We start from the raw sequence: 14,171 nt of genomic DNA, 5'->3' as shown, positions 1-14,171 counted from the left end.
AATCAAAACCACAAGTATATACCATCTCACACCTGTTAGAATAGCTGTCATCAACAGGATAAGTAATAATAAGTGTTGGGGATGATGTGAAGAAAAAGGAACCCTCATACACTGCTGGTGGGACTGCAAATTGGTACTGCCACTGTGGAAAACAGTATGGAGGTTATTCAAAAAACTAAGAATAGACCTACCATATGATCCAGCAATCCTTCTAATGGGTATTTACCCCAAAGCCTTGAAATTATATATCCAAAAATATATTTGCACACTGATGTTCATAGCAGCATTATTCACTGTGGCCAGGACATGGAAGCAACCAAAGTGTCCTACGATAGATGATTGGCTAAAGAAGCTGTGGTACATATATACAATGGAATATTATTCAGCCATAAGAAGAGATGAAATATAGCCATTTGTGACAACATGGACGGACCTTGAGATAATCATGCTAAGCGAAATAAGCCAGACAGAAACGTTGAAAATCACATGATATCACATATGTGGGATATCAAACCTAAAAGCACCAGATGAACAAGACATACAAACAGAGACTCATGAACATGGACTATAGACTAGTGGTTACCAGAGGGTAGGGGTGAGAGAGGAGGGGGAAGGTGGATAGGGTAAAGGGGGTCAAATATAGGGGAGTAGGGAGAGGGTAAAGTGGGTAAAGGGGATCGAATATATGGTAGCTGAAGGAAACTGGACTTTGGGTGGTAAACACACAATAGAATATACAGATGTGAAATTATAATGTACCTGAAAATTATATAATTGTATTAACCAATGTTACCCCAATAAACTTAAAAAAAAAAAAAAGGAAGAAGAAAGATCTAGGTAGGAAAAAAAAATGGCGTATATGATAAAGGCTCTGTTCATCCCTCTGGCAATCAAATCAAAGTTGTGACAGAAACAAGGAGCAGCAGCAAGGAAAAATAGCCTGAGATCTAGACGAACAAGCCATACAACTAGGGAGAAGTACAAGAAATCACCCTGCAATAGCAGAAGGTAGGACGGGGTGAGTACACGGGTCTGCCTGGTCTCAAGCGGCTGAGTGAGAAGGAGGCATTGGCAGCTGCAGAAGCCTCTTAAAGGGGCCACATCCATGAGTGGATTTTCACGGTGATGGACCTGCTAGCTCTGAGCACCAGTGCTTATTTGGCTGCGTGCAGGGGCCACCAGTAGCTTACAAGGAGACTTTGTTGGATTGAGGGCTGAGGTGAGACTAGCTCTGTACAGAAGTGTCCATTGTTCCCTGTTGAGCACCCCCTTACCAGTGCGCAGGACACAGCGCCATCATAGTCGTGATGTCATCAAATTGGATAACAGAGGCCAGAGGTCGCTCTGCCCAGAGGATTCCCTTAAACCCTACCTCCCCCAACTCACAGCCCTACCGAAGCCAAATCCAGGTATATCCTCAGCAAGTCAGGTGCTCCTTGCTGAGCAGCGCCTATACTCACATTGGAGGCAGCAGGCCTCGATTTCTGGTGTGGCCTTTTGAGGCAATTATAAGCACAGTATCTGTGGATTGCTTGCTGAATCTTAACAGGTGGCCCCAGAGGGGCACAGGCTGGGGCTAAACTTGGCTTGCAGCTGAACCCCTTTGAGGACTGTGCCACTGGACAACGACAAAGAAGCAGAAACCATATAAGAGAAAAGAATAGAGATCCAGGAATAATGGAGTCAAGTAATCTAACAGATGCAGAGTTCAAAACACTGGTTATAAAGATGCTCAATGAATGTTTGGGTGGTGTATATAAATTCAGAAAGAGATAAAAAATATAAAAATGGAAATGGAAGTTATAAAAGGGAACCAGTCTAAAATGAAGAACATATTATCTGAGATGAGAAGTATATTACATGGAATAAACAAAGGAATAAACAGAGTGAATAAAGAAAAGGATCAAATGCCCTATCCAGAGGATGGGAAAGCCAATGACACTCAATCAGAATGGCAAGAGATAAAATGCCAAGACTGTAAAGATAACTTAAGGAGCATATGGGACACTATTAAGGGTCCAAATATCCATCTGATCAGCATAACTAAAGAAAATCAAGCTGTTGAACAGCTGTTTGAAGAAATGATGATGGAAAACTTCCCTAACCTGGTGAAGGAAATGGACATAAAACTCCAGGAAGCTCAGAGAATTCTAAAAATCAGGGATCCAAAGAGGCCCTCACCAAGACACATCATAATTAAAATGCCAAAGGTTAAATACAAAGAAAGAATATTAAAAGCACAAAAAGAAAAACAGATAGTTACTTATAAGGGAACACCCATAAGACTGGCAACTGATTTCTCAAAAGAAACTGTGCAGGACAGAAGGGCTTAGCAAAAAATATTCGACAGGATGAAGACCCAGGATCTACAACTAAGATTACTTTAGCCAGTAAAGCTATCGTTTAGAGTTGAAGGACAGATAAAAACAAGCTAAAGGAATTTATCAACACAAAGCCAATATTATAGGAAATGTTTAAGGAACTTTTTTAAGAAGAAAAATAATGTATCAAAAACAGGAATAATGAATGGTAACAACTACATTCCTATCAATAATTACTCAAATGGAAAAGAATTAAGTGTTCCAGCTAAAAGATAGAGTGGATGAATGGAAAGGAAAAACAAGACCCCTACATGTTGCCTATAAGAGACTCACTTCAGATTAAAAGACACACACAGACTAAAAGGAAGAGGATGGAAAAAGATACTGCTTTGATGTACCCAGAAGGTATTTAAGTCAGACAGAGAAAGTTAAACGCTATATGATTTCACTTATATGCAGAATCTAAGGAATAAAAAGAACAAACTAATCAAAAACAGACTTACAAGTATAGTGGACAATTTGGTGATGGACGGAGGGGAGGGAGGTTTGGGGGGCTGGGAGAACGGGGTGAAGGGTTAAAGAAAAACAAATTAGTAGCTCATGGATGGTCACGGGGATGGGGAGCATGGCATAGAGAATTAGCATTAATACATTGGCTAGGTGGAGGGTCAGGGATGGGAGGGAGCAAATGAGGTGACCATTTTATGAACTATATAGATGTCTAACCAATGTACTGTATACTTGAAACTAATTACAATAAATAAATTTAAAAAAAGAGTTACGACAACTAAATACAATAATGATACTTGATTGAATCCTGATTTGAACAAAATAGTTTTATAAAAGACAAATGGGGAAATTTTAATAAGGATTACTATTAGATAATAGTAGAAAATTATTAATGAATGTGATAATGATATTAAGATTGTATAAGACTTATTTTTGGAGAGGCACATAGAAATAGAGGTGAAATATGTATTTGCATTAAAATATACCAGAAAAAAGATCTTAAATTAATAATCTAAACTACTGCCTTAAAAAAAATCAAAAGAAAAAAAAAGAAAAAAAAGAGCAAAATAACCCAAAGCTAGTCAAAGGAATGAAATAACAAAAAGTAAAAATAAATGGAATAGAATAAAGAATAGAAAACAATAGAAAAAAATCAATGGAACCAAAATTGGTTCTTTGAAAAGATCGACAAAACTGATAAACCTTTACCTAGATTGATCAAGAGAAAAAAGAAGAATCAAGTTACTAACACCCCAGATAAAAGAGGAGACATCACTACATTCTTTATAGTGATGCAGTGTAAGAGAATACTATGAATAATTGTATTCCAATAAATTAGATAACATACATAAAATGAACGAATTCCTAGAAAGACACAAACTACCGAAGACTATGCAAGAAGAAGCAAAAAAATCTAAATATGCCTATAACAAGTGAAGAGATGTATTAGTAATTTTAAAACTTCCCACAAAGAAGAGTTTAGGCCCAGATGGCTTCCATGGTACATTCTGCCAAATGTTTAAATAATAATTAATACCAATCATTCACAAACTCTCTTTCAAAAAAAAAAAAAAAAAAGAGGGGGAACATTTCTCAACTCATTCTATGAGACCAGTATTACCTTGATACAAAATCAGACAAGGAAATCACAAAAGAAAAAACTGCATGTCCCTTCTGTATAAGGACATGTCTCCTCAACAAAATACTAGCAAACTAAATCCTGCAACATGTAAAACTGATTATACATTTATCAAGTATGATTTATCTCAGAAATGCAAGGTGGTTTAACACCCAAAAGTCAATTGATTTAATAAAGTCAATTGAATAATTGTATTTCAATAAATTATACAATTATTCAATTGTATACAATTATTCAATACAATTATTCAATTGACCATATAATTAGAATAAAGGACAAAATCCACATGATCATCTCAACTGGTGCAGAAATAACATGACGAAATCCAAAATCTTTTCACAATAAAAAACAAAACAATGAACAAATTGGGAATAGAAGGTAATTTCCCCAACCTGATAAAAAACATCTATGAAAAACCCACAATTAATATTATACTCAATGCCAAAAGGCTTTCCCCCTAACATCAGGAATAAGACAAGGTTATCCACTCTCATCATGTCTATTCAACGTTGTACTGAAGGTTGTAGCCAGGGCTATTAGTTAAGAAAAAGAAATAAAATTCATCCAAATTGGAAAGCAAGAAATAAAACTATTTCTATTCATAGTTGATATGACATTGCATATAGAAAATCCTAAGGAATCCCAAAAACATTATATTACTAATAAGTGAGTTCAGCAAATTTATAGGACACCAGATCAATATATAAAAATCAATTGTAATTCTATACACTAGCAATGAATGATACAAAAATGGATTTAAGATTACAATTCTATTCACAATAGCATAAAAAAGAATAACATACATAGGAATACATTAAACAAAGAAAAAGTACAAAACTACAAAACATTGTTGAAATTGAAAACCTAACTAAATGGAAGACTTCTATGTTCATCAATCAAAAAATATTAAGAGAGTAATACTCCCCAAATTGATCTACAGATTCAACTCAATCTTTATCGAAATTTCAGCTGACCTTTTTGTAGAAATTGACAACCTGAGCCAAAAATCTATATGGGCATGCAACAGACCTATAATAGTCAAAACAATCTTGAAAAAGAACCAGATTGGTGGATTCACAATTCCTGATTTCAAAATTTACTACAAAGTTACAGTAATCAAGACAGTGTGGTAGTAGCATAAGGATACATATATACATCAATGGACTTGAACTTAGAGTCCAGATTTTTGATAATGGTGCCAAAACAATTCAATGAGAATGGTCTTTTCAAAATACAATGATGAGACACAACTGGATATTCACATGCAAAAAAAAATTAAGTTTAACACTTATTTTACACCATATACAAAAATTAACTCAGAATGGATCCGAGACCTAAACATATAGGCTAAAACTAGAAAACTCCTTAAGAAAACATAGAAGAAGAGCTTCATGACACTGTATTAGACAATGATTTCTTGGATATGACAGCAAAAAGCACAAGCAACAAAAGAAAAAATAAATTGAATTACATCAAAATTAAAAACTTTGCATCAAAGGACAGTTTGAGGGAAAAGGCAAACTACAGAATGGGAGAAAATATTTGCAAATCATATATCTGATAAGGGGCTAATCCAGAATATAAAGAACTCCTTCAAACCAAAAACAGAAAACATATAACCTGATTTAAAAATGGACAGACAACTTGAATAGATGTTATTCCAAAAAAGATACACAAATGTCCAACAAGCATATGAAAAGTTGCACAACATCACTAATCATTAGGGAAATGCAACTCAAAACCATGATGTGACATCATCTCACACCTGCCAGGATGGCTTCTACTTTAAAAAATCCGACAGAAAATAACAAGTGTTGGCGAGGATGTGAACAAATTGGACTTCTTGTACATTGTTGATGAGAATGCAAAATTGTGCAGCTGCTATGGAAAACAGTATGACAATTCCTCAACAATTGAAAATAGAATTACCATATGATCCAGTTATACCCAAAAGAATTGAAAGCAAGTGCTGAAGAGATATTTGTACACCCATGTTTATAGCAGCATTCTTCACAATAGCCAAGAGGTGAAAGCAATCCAAGTGTCTACTGATGAAAAATTGGATAAATAAAATGATATATATATTATATATATATTATATAAAATATATATATATCACACGATAAAATATTATTCAGCCATAAAAAGGAATGAAATTCTGAAACATAAATGACTGAGGATATTATGCTATTCAAAGAAGCCAGTCACAAAAGACAAATACCGTATGATGCCTCTTTTACAAACTGTCTAGAGTAGTCAAATACACAGAGATAGAAAGTCAGATGTTGGTTGACAGGGACTAGAGGAAGGAAGAAATGGGGAGTTGTTGCTCAATGGGAATAGAGTTCCGGTTTCACAAGATGAAGCTCTGGAGATTGCTTATACAACAATATGAATATACCTTACTGAACTATACGCTACCACAATTTTTAAAGACTATCAAAAATTGCTTAATTATGGTTACAAAAATGCTAAATGATGAGATATCATTTATCGGATTTGAGAAAAGTTTTCTCTGTGACCCTTGACTTCTGTACCTCAACTTCTACCTGTGTCCACTTGGCTGCTCACAAATTAACCTGATAGCTCTCAATTTAAGCCTACTTGGTATGTGCCAGGCTTTTCCAGATTAACTCTCAACAATTTTCTGTTGAGTCAACTAAAGCTCAGCAAGGTATAGTGACATTTCCCAAGGTTGTGTGAGGAATGGATCACTGGGTCCCACAGCCTGAAAGCCTGGGTTCTTCCCCACCACGCCTCAGTCTCCTCAAGTTAGCTTTATCCTAACAATCACTTGGGGTACCTCAAAAATTCAGATTCTTGTTGGAAATGAGTGGTTCTCTAGATTTTGATGAATGATGTTATGTATGGATCCTGGAATGAGTAAATAAACAAAGAGATGAAATAAAACAGGAATGGAGAACTTGACAGACTAATGGAGCCTTGAAGAGGGTGGAGTCTGGAAGACAGAAGGCTGAAGAATTGCTGAGGCTAGGCACATTCTGTGCTAACCAGAGCCCTAGTCTAACTTGCGCCGAGGACAGAGAGCACTGGGGACAGTCCAGGGGCCTTGGAGCTGTTGCCAGCCAGGAGAGAGGCCAATCCAGACACATTAGTGTGTGCTCCCAGCCGCGAAGGAGGCTCAGGCAAGATGCCCTAAGGAAGGAAGGGTGATGGGGCATTAGGGAGACCTAGTGGGTTTTTGCATGCGGGAGGGGAGTATTTTTCTTTAGAAAGATCGCTGTGACTCTTGTGGGGAAGACAATTCTAAGGGGAAGAAATTGGTGGAGGGAAGAACTGACTGCAAACAGCAGAGCCCAGGGAAATGAATTTCGGAAAGATTTTTGGAGAGACCTTTGCCAGGGCTTGGTACTCAACTGCATGTGGAGATGATGAGGGAGAGAAATGGGTCTTCATTATCAGCTCTTAGGTACTTCAGTGACAGAGCCCAAAGGAACATATCTGTAATGGGTGGGGGTGAGGGTCGGGGTGAGGGCAGTCATAAGCAAAGAAAGTGGCTGTCACTTTTGCCAAGTTCCATCTATGACTCTAAGTGCTCGTCCGGTTGGTTGCTCCAACATGGGAGACTTCTGTGTTGTCCCTCAGGTTCAAGGGTCTCTGTTTTTGTTTTTTGAGGGGTGAAGTGGGGATCTGGTACATTCGTCCAGCCCTCAGAGAGAGCTGAGGAGGCCAGAGTCACCACGGGTTGGAGGGAGAAAATGGCTTTCAAGAAATAGGGATTAGGGAAAGAAAATGTCTGAGGGAGCAAAGCTATTTAAAAACCACTGTTCTTCCATTTTTGTATCATTTAACCGAACATGGCTCTGTGTGTTATATCAGTTGATACTCATGCTGATTTGAAGAACTCAGCAGAGCTGGGCTACTGCCTTCCCCAGGCTAACAGTGTTCCTAAGCCGGCATGGGAACCCAGATAATCCAGGGTCTAATGGCAGAAAAACTGCTAGATACAGGATAACGGGAGTGTGGCATAGACTTGAACTATTACTTTTTTAAGGTAAAGTCTAGAGAGAAGTTGAGGAAATAGGCATCTCCTCCAACTTGGGAAGACTCCCCAAGGGTCCACCTACTGATCCTAGATCCCTTTCTGAGCCCTCCAAACCTGGGGTAAAAGAGCTCCCTTTGCCAGCCTCCTTTGCCTCGGCCTGAGGGAGTCTATGAATCCCAGCACTGAAGGAACAGGATCTGACCCCGTCTTTCATTGTGGAGATGGGAAAATTGAGGCAGGGGTGACGGGAGCACCCTGCATGGGGCTCTCTCCTCTGAGGCCTTAGTCTCACTAACTACAGCTTCTTCTTCAGGGACAGAAAGACATGGCCTGGAAATGGACACCACCTCTGCTGCTTCTGGCCTGGATAGCCTCCATGTGCAGTGCCAGGGACAGGACAGATCTGATCAATGTCTGTATGGACGCCAAACACCACAAGACAAAGCCAGGCCCTGAGGACAAGCTGCATGACCAGGTGTAGCTGGAGTGTGGCTCTGGTTGGGGTTGGGGGCGCTGGTTCTAACAGGGAACAGGAAATTAAAGTGGTGGGGGAAGGGTTCAGGAGTCAGATACCCCCATATCCTGAGTTATTGCTGTGGGTGAAGATGAAAGTTGGGTGTGGTTGAGGTGATTTTAGGGGTGGCCTCCTAAGAAAAGGATACCATGTCAGCAATAATATGGAATATTCATTTATTGAGCCCCAACTAGGTGTCATGTGTTTCTGTACATTATTTCATATTCCCAGTGGTCCTTTGATATAGGTCGATGATATTCTCTACATGACACAAATGAGGAAACTGAGACCCAGAGGTGCATATGAACATACAGAGGAACTGGACATGATCAACCCTTGTGGTGGGGTAGGGGTAGGACTGGGGTAACCTCCAGGGATTTGGAGGGTGAAAGAATGGGGGAGGATGGCTCTTCCTACCTTCACTATGTGCCAGTCCAATGGAGTGCTAAGGGTAGAGGAGGAGAAGGCTTCTTATGACTGTGACACAGGGCAGAGATGCTATACATTCATACATTCTATAAAATTTATGCCAGTCAGTTGTAGCCTCATCAGACTCCATGTCTCCTTTTTATGAAAAATACTGTTTAGACTCTCCTTTCTATCCTGGTATGAAATTCAAAGCTACTAGAACCTATTTGCATATTTAATTAAAAAATATCAATATAACTCCCAATCTGTAATACAGAGGAGAATAAAAAGAAAGTAATTTATAATAAAATAATATATATTTCAATACATCTGTTCTCTGGTATGACTACATTAGAAGTCATTATGAAATAGCATATGTTACTTTTATTCACAAAATCACTATGAATGGGGCAGCTACAAATGAAGATTGATAGAGGTGGCCACTTAAATGCTATAAGATGCTCTAAGTAGTGTTGCCATTGATGACATATTTTCTAAAATAGTGAATAACTCCAGTAAAACAAAACACATTGCAATTCAGCCTTCCCTTTCACAGTTTTTGTCATCCTGGAAAATCTGGTCTATATTAAAAACTTGTTAAAATATGGTGTCTATATGTAAGATGGAGTTTGGTTTAGATTTAAGAAATCATAAATAGGTCTTTCATTTACTTTTTTTTCAGCAGATGTGTGTGTGGGACTTCTATGTGTCTGGCACTGGCCTAGCCACTGGGGCGGGGAGATGAGGTGGGAAGGAACAGATCTTCATGCTTGCCAAGAATAAGGTTGTTCAACATATATTACTGCATACCACACTCTCTCTTTCCTCTTTTGCTCAAATCGTCACCTTCTAATGAGGCTTTTCACAACCACCCTATTTAAAATTTCAACAATCATTCCATACTCCCCATTCCCATTCCCTGCTGTAATTTTCTCCATATAACTTATCATATCCTTACATATATTTTCTCTCCTAGTGCCTCTCCCCTGACCAGAATGTAAGTTCCATGAACACATATTTCTGTCTGCTTTGTTTCCTGCTATATTCCATCTAGAACAGTGACTGGCATAGAATAGGTACTCAATAATTATTTTTTAATTAATAAATTAAAGAAGTTTTATTAAATGTTAAGGGCTATAAAGATGACAGTTTATTGTCCCCCTAAGACAGAGTCTGTCTCAGACTCCCACAACCTCCTGATTACTGTTGTAACTGAGTGTCCCCCAAGATGGGAGTTCCTGGAGGCCAAGGACAGAGGGGTCCTCACAATGAGTGTGAGGCCATATACCTGGGGGCAGAAGAGTAAGAATCAAATGGGGAGAGGCTGGAGGTGGCAGAAAGCTGTGGTGGCGGGAAGGACTTAGTTCTGTGTCCTCCCCACCCAGTGCAGTCCCTGGAAGAAGAATGCCTGCTGCTCCGTCAGCACCAGCCAGGAGCTGCACAGGGACACCTCCCTCCTGTATAACTTTAACTGGGACCACTGTGGCCAGATGGAGCCCGCCTGCAAGCGCCACTTCATCCAGGACACATGCTTGTATGAGTGCTCCCCCAACCTGGGGCCCTGGATCCAGCAGGTATGCGTGTCTCCCTCACCCCACCCCAGCAGGCTGCCCTCCAGCTCAGTCAAGGTCGTGGTTGCCAACGTACCTGGCTGAGATGAGTCTTCTCGCCCCATCTTCCACCCAGGTAGACCAGAGCTGGCGCAAAGAACGTTTCCTGGATGTGCCCCTGTGCAAAGAGGACTGTCAGAGCTGGTGGGAAGCCTGCCGCACCTCCTACACTTGCAAGAGCGACTGGCATAAGGGCTGGAACTGGACCTCAGGTGAGGGCTGGTGGGTGGGGAAATGGAGGTGGAGTTTAGACAAAGGAGGTTTGAGGATTTGGGATTGGGTGAGGATTTCTGGGATAGCCAGGGGCTGAATGTCTGTGTCCATGCTCTCTCTTCCTGCAGGATCTAACAAGTGTCCAGTTGAGGCCGTCTGCCGCACATTTGAGTCCTACTTCCCCACGCCTGCAGCCCTGTGTGAGGGCCTCTGGAGTCACTCTTACAAAGTCAGCCAATACAGCAGAGGGAGCGGCCGCTGCATCCAGATGTGGTTTGACCCAGCCCAGGGTAACCCCAATGAGGAGGTGGCGAGGTTCTATGCCTTGGCGATGAAAGCCAGGGCCATGCCCCACAGGGCTGGGCCTCTCCTGCTCAGCCTGGCCCTGATGCTGCAACTCTGGCTTCTTGGCTGAGTCCAGCTCTCCGCAAACAACCAGGCTGGGCTCAGCTTACTTTCACAAATGAGGGAGCCCTAAGCATGTCTCCATCGATTACCCATCCCTCTATTATCCAATTCCTACTCCATGATGGGACTTGAGGTTTCTCTGACAGCTAGTTCTAATAAATAGATGGACATATCCGTGTCTGATGAATTATTTTGGTTGTGAGTTTGTGGATGGATAGAAGACAGATTCCATGGTTTTTAGATTCATTCAGATTAGAGGAATGAGACCCGGGTTTGAATCCCAGCTCTGTTATTCACTATGTGAAAAAAAAACAGTTGACTACACTCAACCTTAGTTTCTTCCTCATTAAAACAGGGGGAATAATCCTGTCTCTCCTCAGGTTTGTGAAATACAAAGGAACTGCTGCCTAGAAAGCAATATCTGCACATGAATAGTCCTCAGGGAACCTGTTGCTCTTGTAGCCCCAAGTGAGAGCCAAGTCCAGGACTTAATTATTTATATCGGTCCTCAAATATCCCCTTTCCCCCAGGACTTGTGTGCCTGGCTCTGCGCTCAGCTCTGCAATGAGAAAGCTGGGGATGGGTGTCCAGGGAAGGGTCTGGATTCCCACGGTAGTGGTGGGGATTCACACTTGATGTGGATTGGGGGCAGAGTTGGAACTTGGGATCCTTAGAAAAGGAAGAGAGCTGATGGGAGGTCTGTGGGGAAGGTTCCTGGAGAGGAAGTCAAGAGCCTTGAACTGGTTCAGCCCTGCTGTGCCCTGGAGGTATGGCTGGAAGAGGCATGGAAACTTACCTTTGTCCCCGCCTGGGAATAGTAGATATGCCTATCCTGGAGGGTTGTTCTGTCTTTGCACAGCTGTCAAGTACTGGGCCTGAGTTGACCTCTGGGTCTCTTACTTCTCCACACCCTGACTGTAGTTATCCCCAGAGAGGCACGGGTACCTGTCCGAGAGTACCAGGCGGGTGAGTGCTCATGCTAGAACTAAAATCAGGCAGGAAGACTCCTAGTCCACGTCTCTCCCCGCCGCACAGGGCTGTCCCCTCCTGGCTGGCTCACATTTCCTCATACCAAAGGGTGACTGATGGGAGAAGTCGGGCACAGATTGGGGGATGAGTTATTGGGTTCCTGGAGGGGCCTGGAGACATTGTTGGGTGTGTGGGAGAGTCTCTTAGTCATATTTATCAAGTCTGGAAGGCCCCACAGAGCCCCCTCCACGTCCCAGCTTTGCTCCAGTCAGATTAAGTCAATGTGTATTCGAAATAGAGTAAGGAGCTCGTAGGGACTGACCCAGACACAGGTTCAATTCAGCAAAGTGAAAAGTTCTCTCCCAGGTTAAAGGGGATATTCTGACATTGTCCCAAGAGTTGGCAGCAGTGGAAGCCCAGCTGGAGGCCTGCGCCTTTAAGGAGCTAGGGGGCGGAGGGGCGGGGCAGGAAGCGGACTCCCCGGAGACGCTGCCACCGGCTAGGTCTTTTTTGGGAAGGGGCGGGGCTGCCCCTCCTATGGGCCCGCCCCTTTCTGGCCGCCTCGTTGGACTCAGCAATCTTCAGGACCCGAGGGGGTCCGGGGTGTCCGAGCTGACTAGGTCTGGGTACTCCCGGCTCGGCGTCCCTCCTACAAAGGCTCAAGTTTGTTGACTTGGAGGGAGCAGCAGGGGCTGGAGCGGTGCTAATAATACCCGTCGGTTCCGACGCTGCGCTTTACAGTATACACAGCTGTCACCTTCGTTACTCCTTAATTAATAATAAAAATAGCCGCCGTTAGGGAGCGCCGACTGGATGCCAGGCCCTGTGCCGAGAGCTTTACAAGCACAGTCCATTGAGTTTGCACATATAATATTATCCCCATTTTACAGAGCGGTAAGGCGAGGCTCCGATTGGTGCCGTGACTTGCCCGAGGTCACTCTGCGGGCAGCGGCTCCGGGATGCAGACACCGGCCCGGGGAGGCGGGGCGCGGGTGCTACCCCTTGCTCCGCAGAGAGCCGCGGGGGCGGAGCGGCGGGCGGGGCGGAAGGCGAAGGGGGGGTGCGGCGGCAGAGGATGGCCATCTTAAGTGGCCGCTGAGAGCCTAGGGCAGCTTCCTCCGGGAAGGGGGCATCCGAGCAGGCCAGGAGGTGGGGGTCTGCGCGAGGCGGCCGCAGCTCAGGGGAGAGGTCGGGAGCCCAGGGATTTGAGGGAACTTTCTTCTAGACGGGCAAGGGGAGGCCTGGACTCGGACTACTGAACCCCTCAAGGCCCAGGCCTACGGGTATGGGGGATGGTGCCAGGGAACTTGGCCAAGAGGGAGGAAGGGCTCTGCCCGGGCTGAGAGGGGCTGCCAGGGACAGTACGTGGGGATTTGAGGACACCTCGTCTGGGGGTTTGTGGGAAGTCGGATCTCTATGAAGGGGATCCCCCTACGGGATTTGTCGGGGGCTGGACCCAGTGGATTTTGGGGGTTCAGGTATTAGGGGGGCTGGATTTCACGGGAGTTGGGTGGTCGGGGCCTCTCGGATAATGGGGAGGGGCATGGGAAGAGGTTCATCATGGGGTCTTTCGCGGGTTTTGGGAACTCGATTCTGCAAGGCTGCAGGGGAGCTGAATGGAAAGGATTTGAAGTGGAATTAGACGTCTGTGGGAGTTGGAGGTCATATCATTGCGAGTATTGAAGGGGACTCTTTCTCGGGTGAGGGGCCCGGGTTACTGAAGTGTCCGGGTGCAGAATGGAGGGACTTGGTCTTTGGGAGGATTGGCTGGATCTCCTCGGGGTGATGATGGCGGGGCAGGATCATTGTGGGGTTTGAGTGACCAGTTACCTCTGGAGTTTGGGGGGGCATAGGTCCTGTAGGAATGCGGAGAGAAGGTATTAACACCGCGGGGAAGAGGTTAGGGCAAGGGCGTTCCGGGCGGTGGGCCGAGTGGAGGAGGAGGGGGCCAGTGGCCGGTTCTGTGCTCCGTTCCTGCCCCTCCCCCGCCGCCTCTGAACAAACTTTTCTTTCTCTTCAAGTTGAGGCCGACGCTGCAGGCGGCGGCGGCTGCGCGGCGAACCAGGCGGCCTGC

At 43.5% G+C, this 14,171-nt stretch overlaps 1 protein-coding gene across 1 annotated transcript; it reads left to right on the top strand.

The window, feature by feature from the left end:
• Nucleotides 1-8,298: 8,298 nt before the first annotated feature.
• On the top strand, nucleotides 8,299-11,283 carry FOLR2 (folate receptor beta). The gene is made up of 4 exons (XM_025051587.1): nucleotides 8,299-8,450; nucleotides 10,283-10,471; nucleotides 10,584-10,719; nucleotides 10,849-11,283. The coding sequence occupies exons 1-4, from the start codon at nucleotides 8,301-8,303 to the stop codon at nucleotides 11,133-11,135; spliced, it is 762 nt and encodes a 253-aa protein (XP_024907355.1). The 5' UTR covers nucleotides 8,299-8,300; the 3' UTR covers nucleotides 11,136-11,283.
• The last annotated feature ends 2,888 nt before the right edge of the window (nucleotides 11,284-14,171 follow it).

Source organism: Pteropus alecto, unplaced genomic scaffold (assembly GCF_000325575.1).
Source record: "Pteropus alecto unplaced genomic scaffold, ASM32557v1 scaffold468, whole genome shotgun sequence".
Lineage (NCBI taxonomy): Eukaryota > Metazoa > Chordata > Mammalia > Chiroptera > Pteropodidae > Pteropus > Pteropus alecto.
Note: the sequence above shows the minus strand (reverse complement) of the source record. Positions and strands in the feature narration are given on the sequence as shown.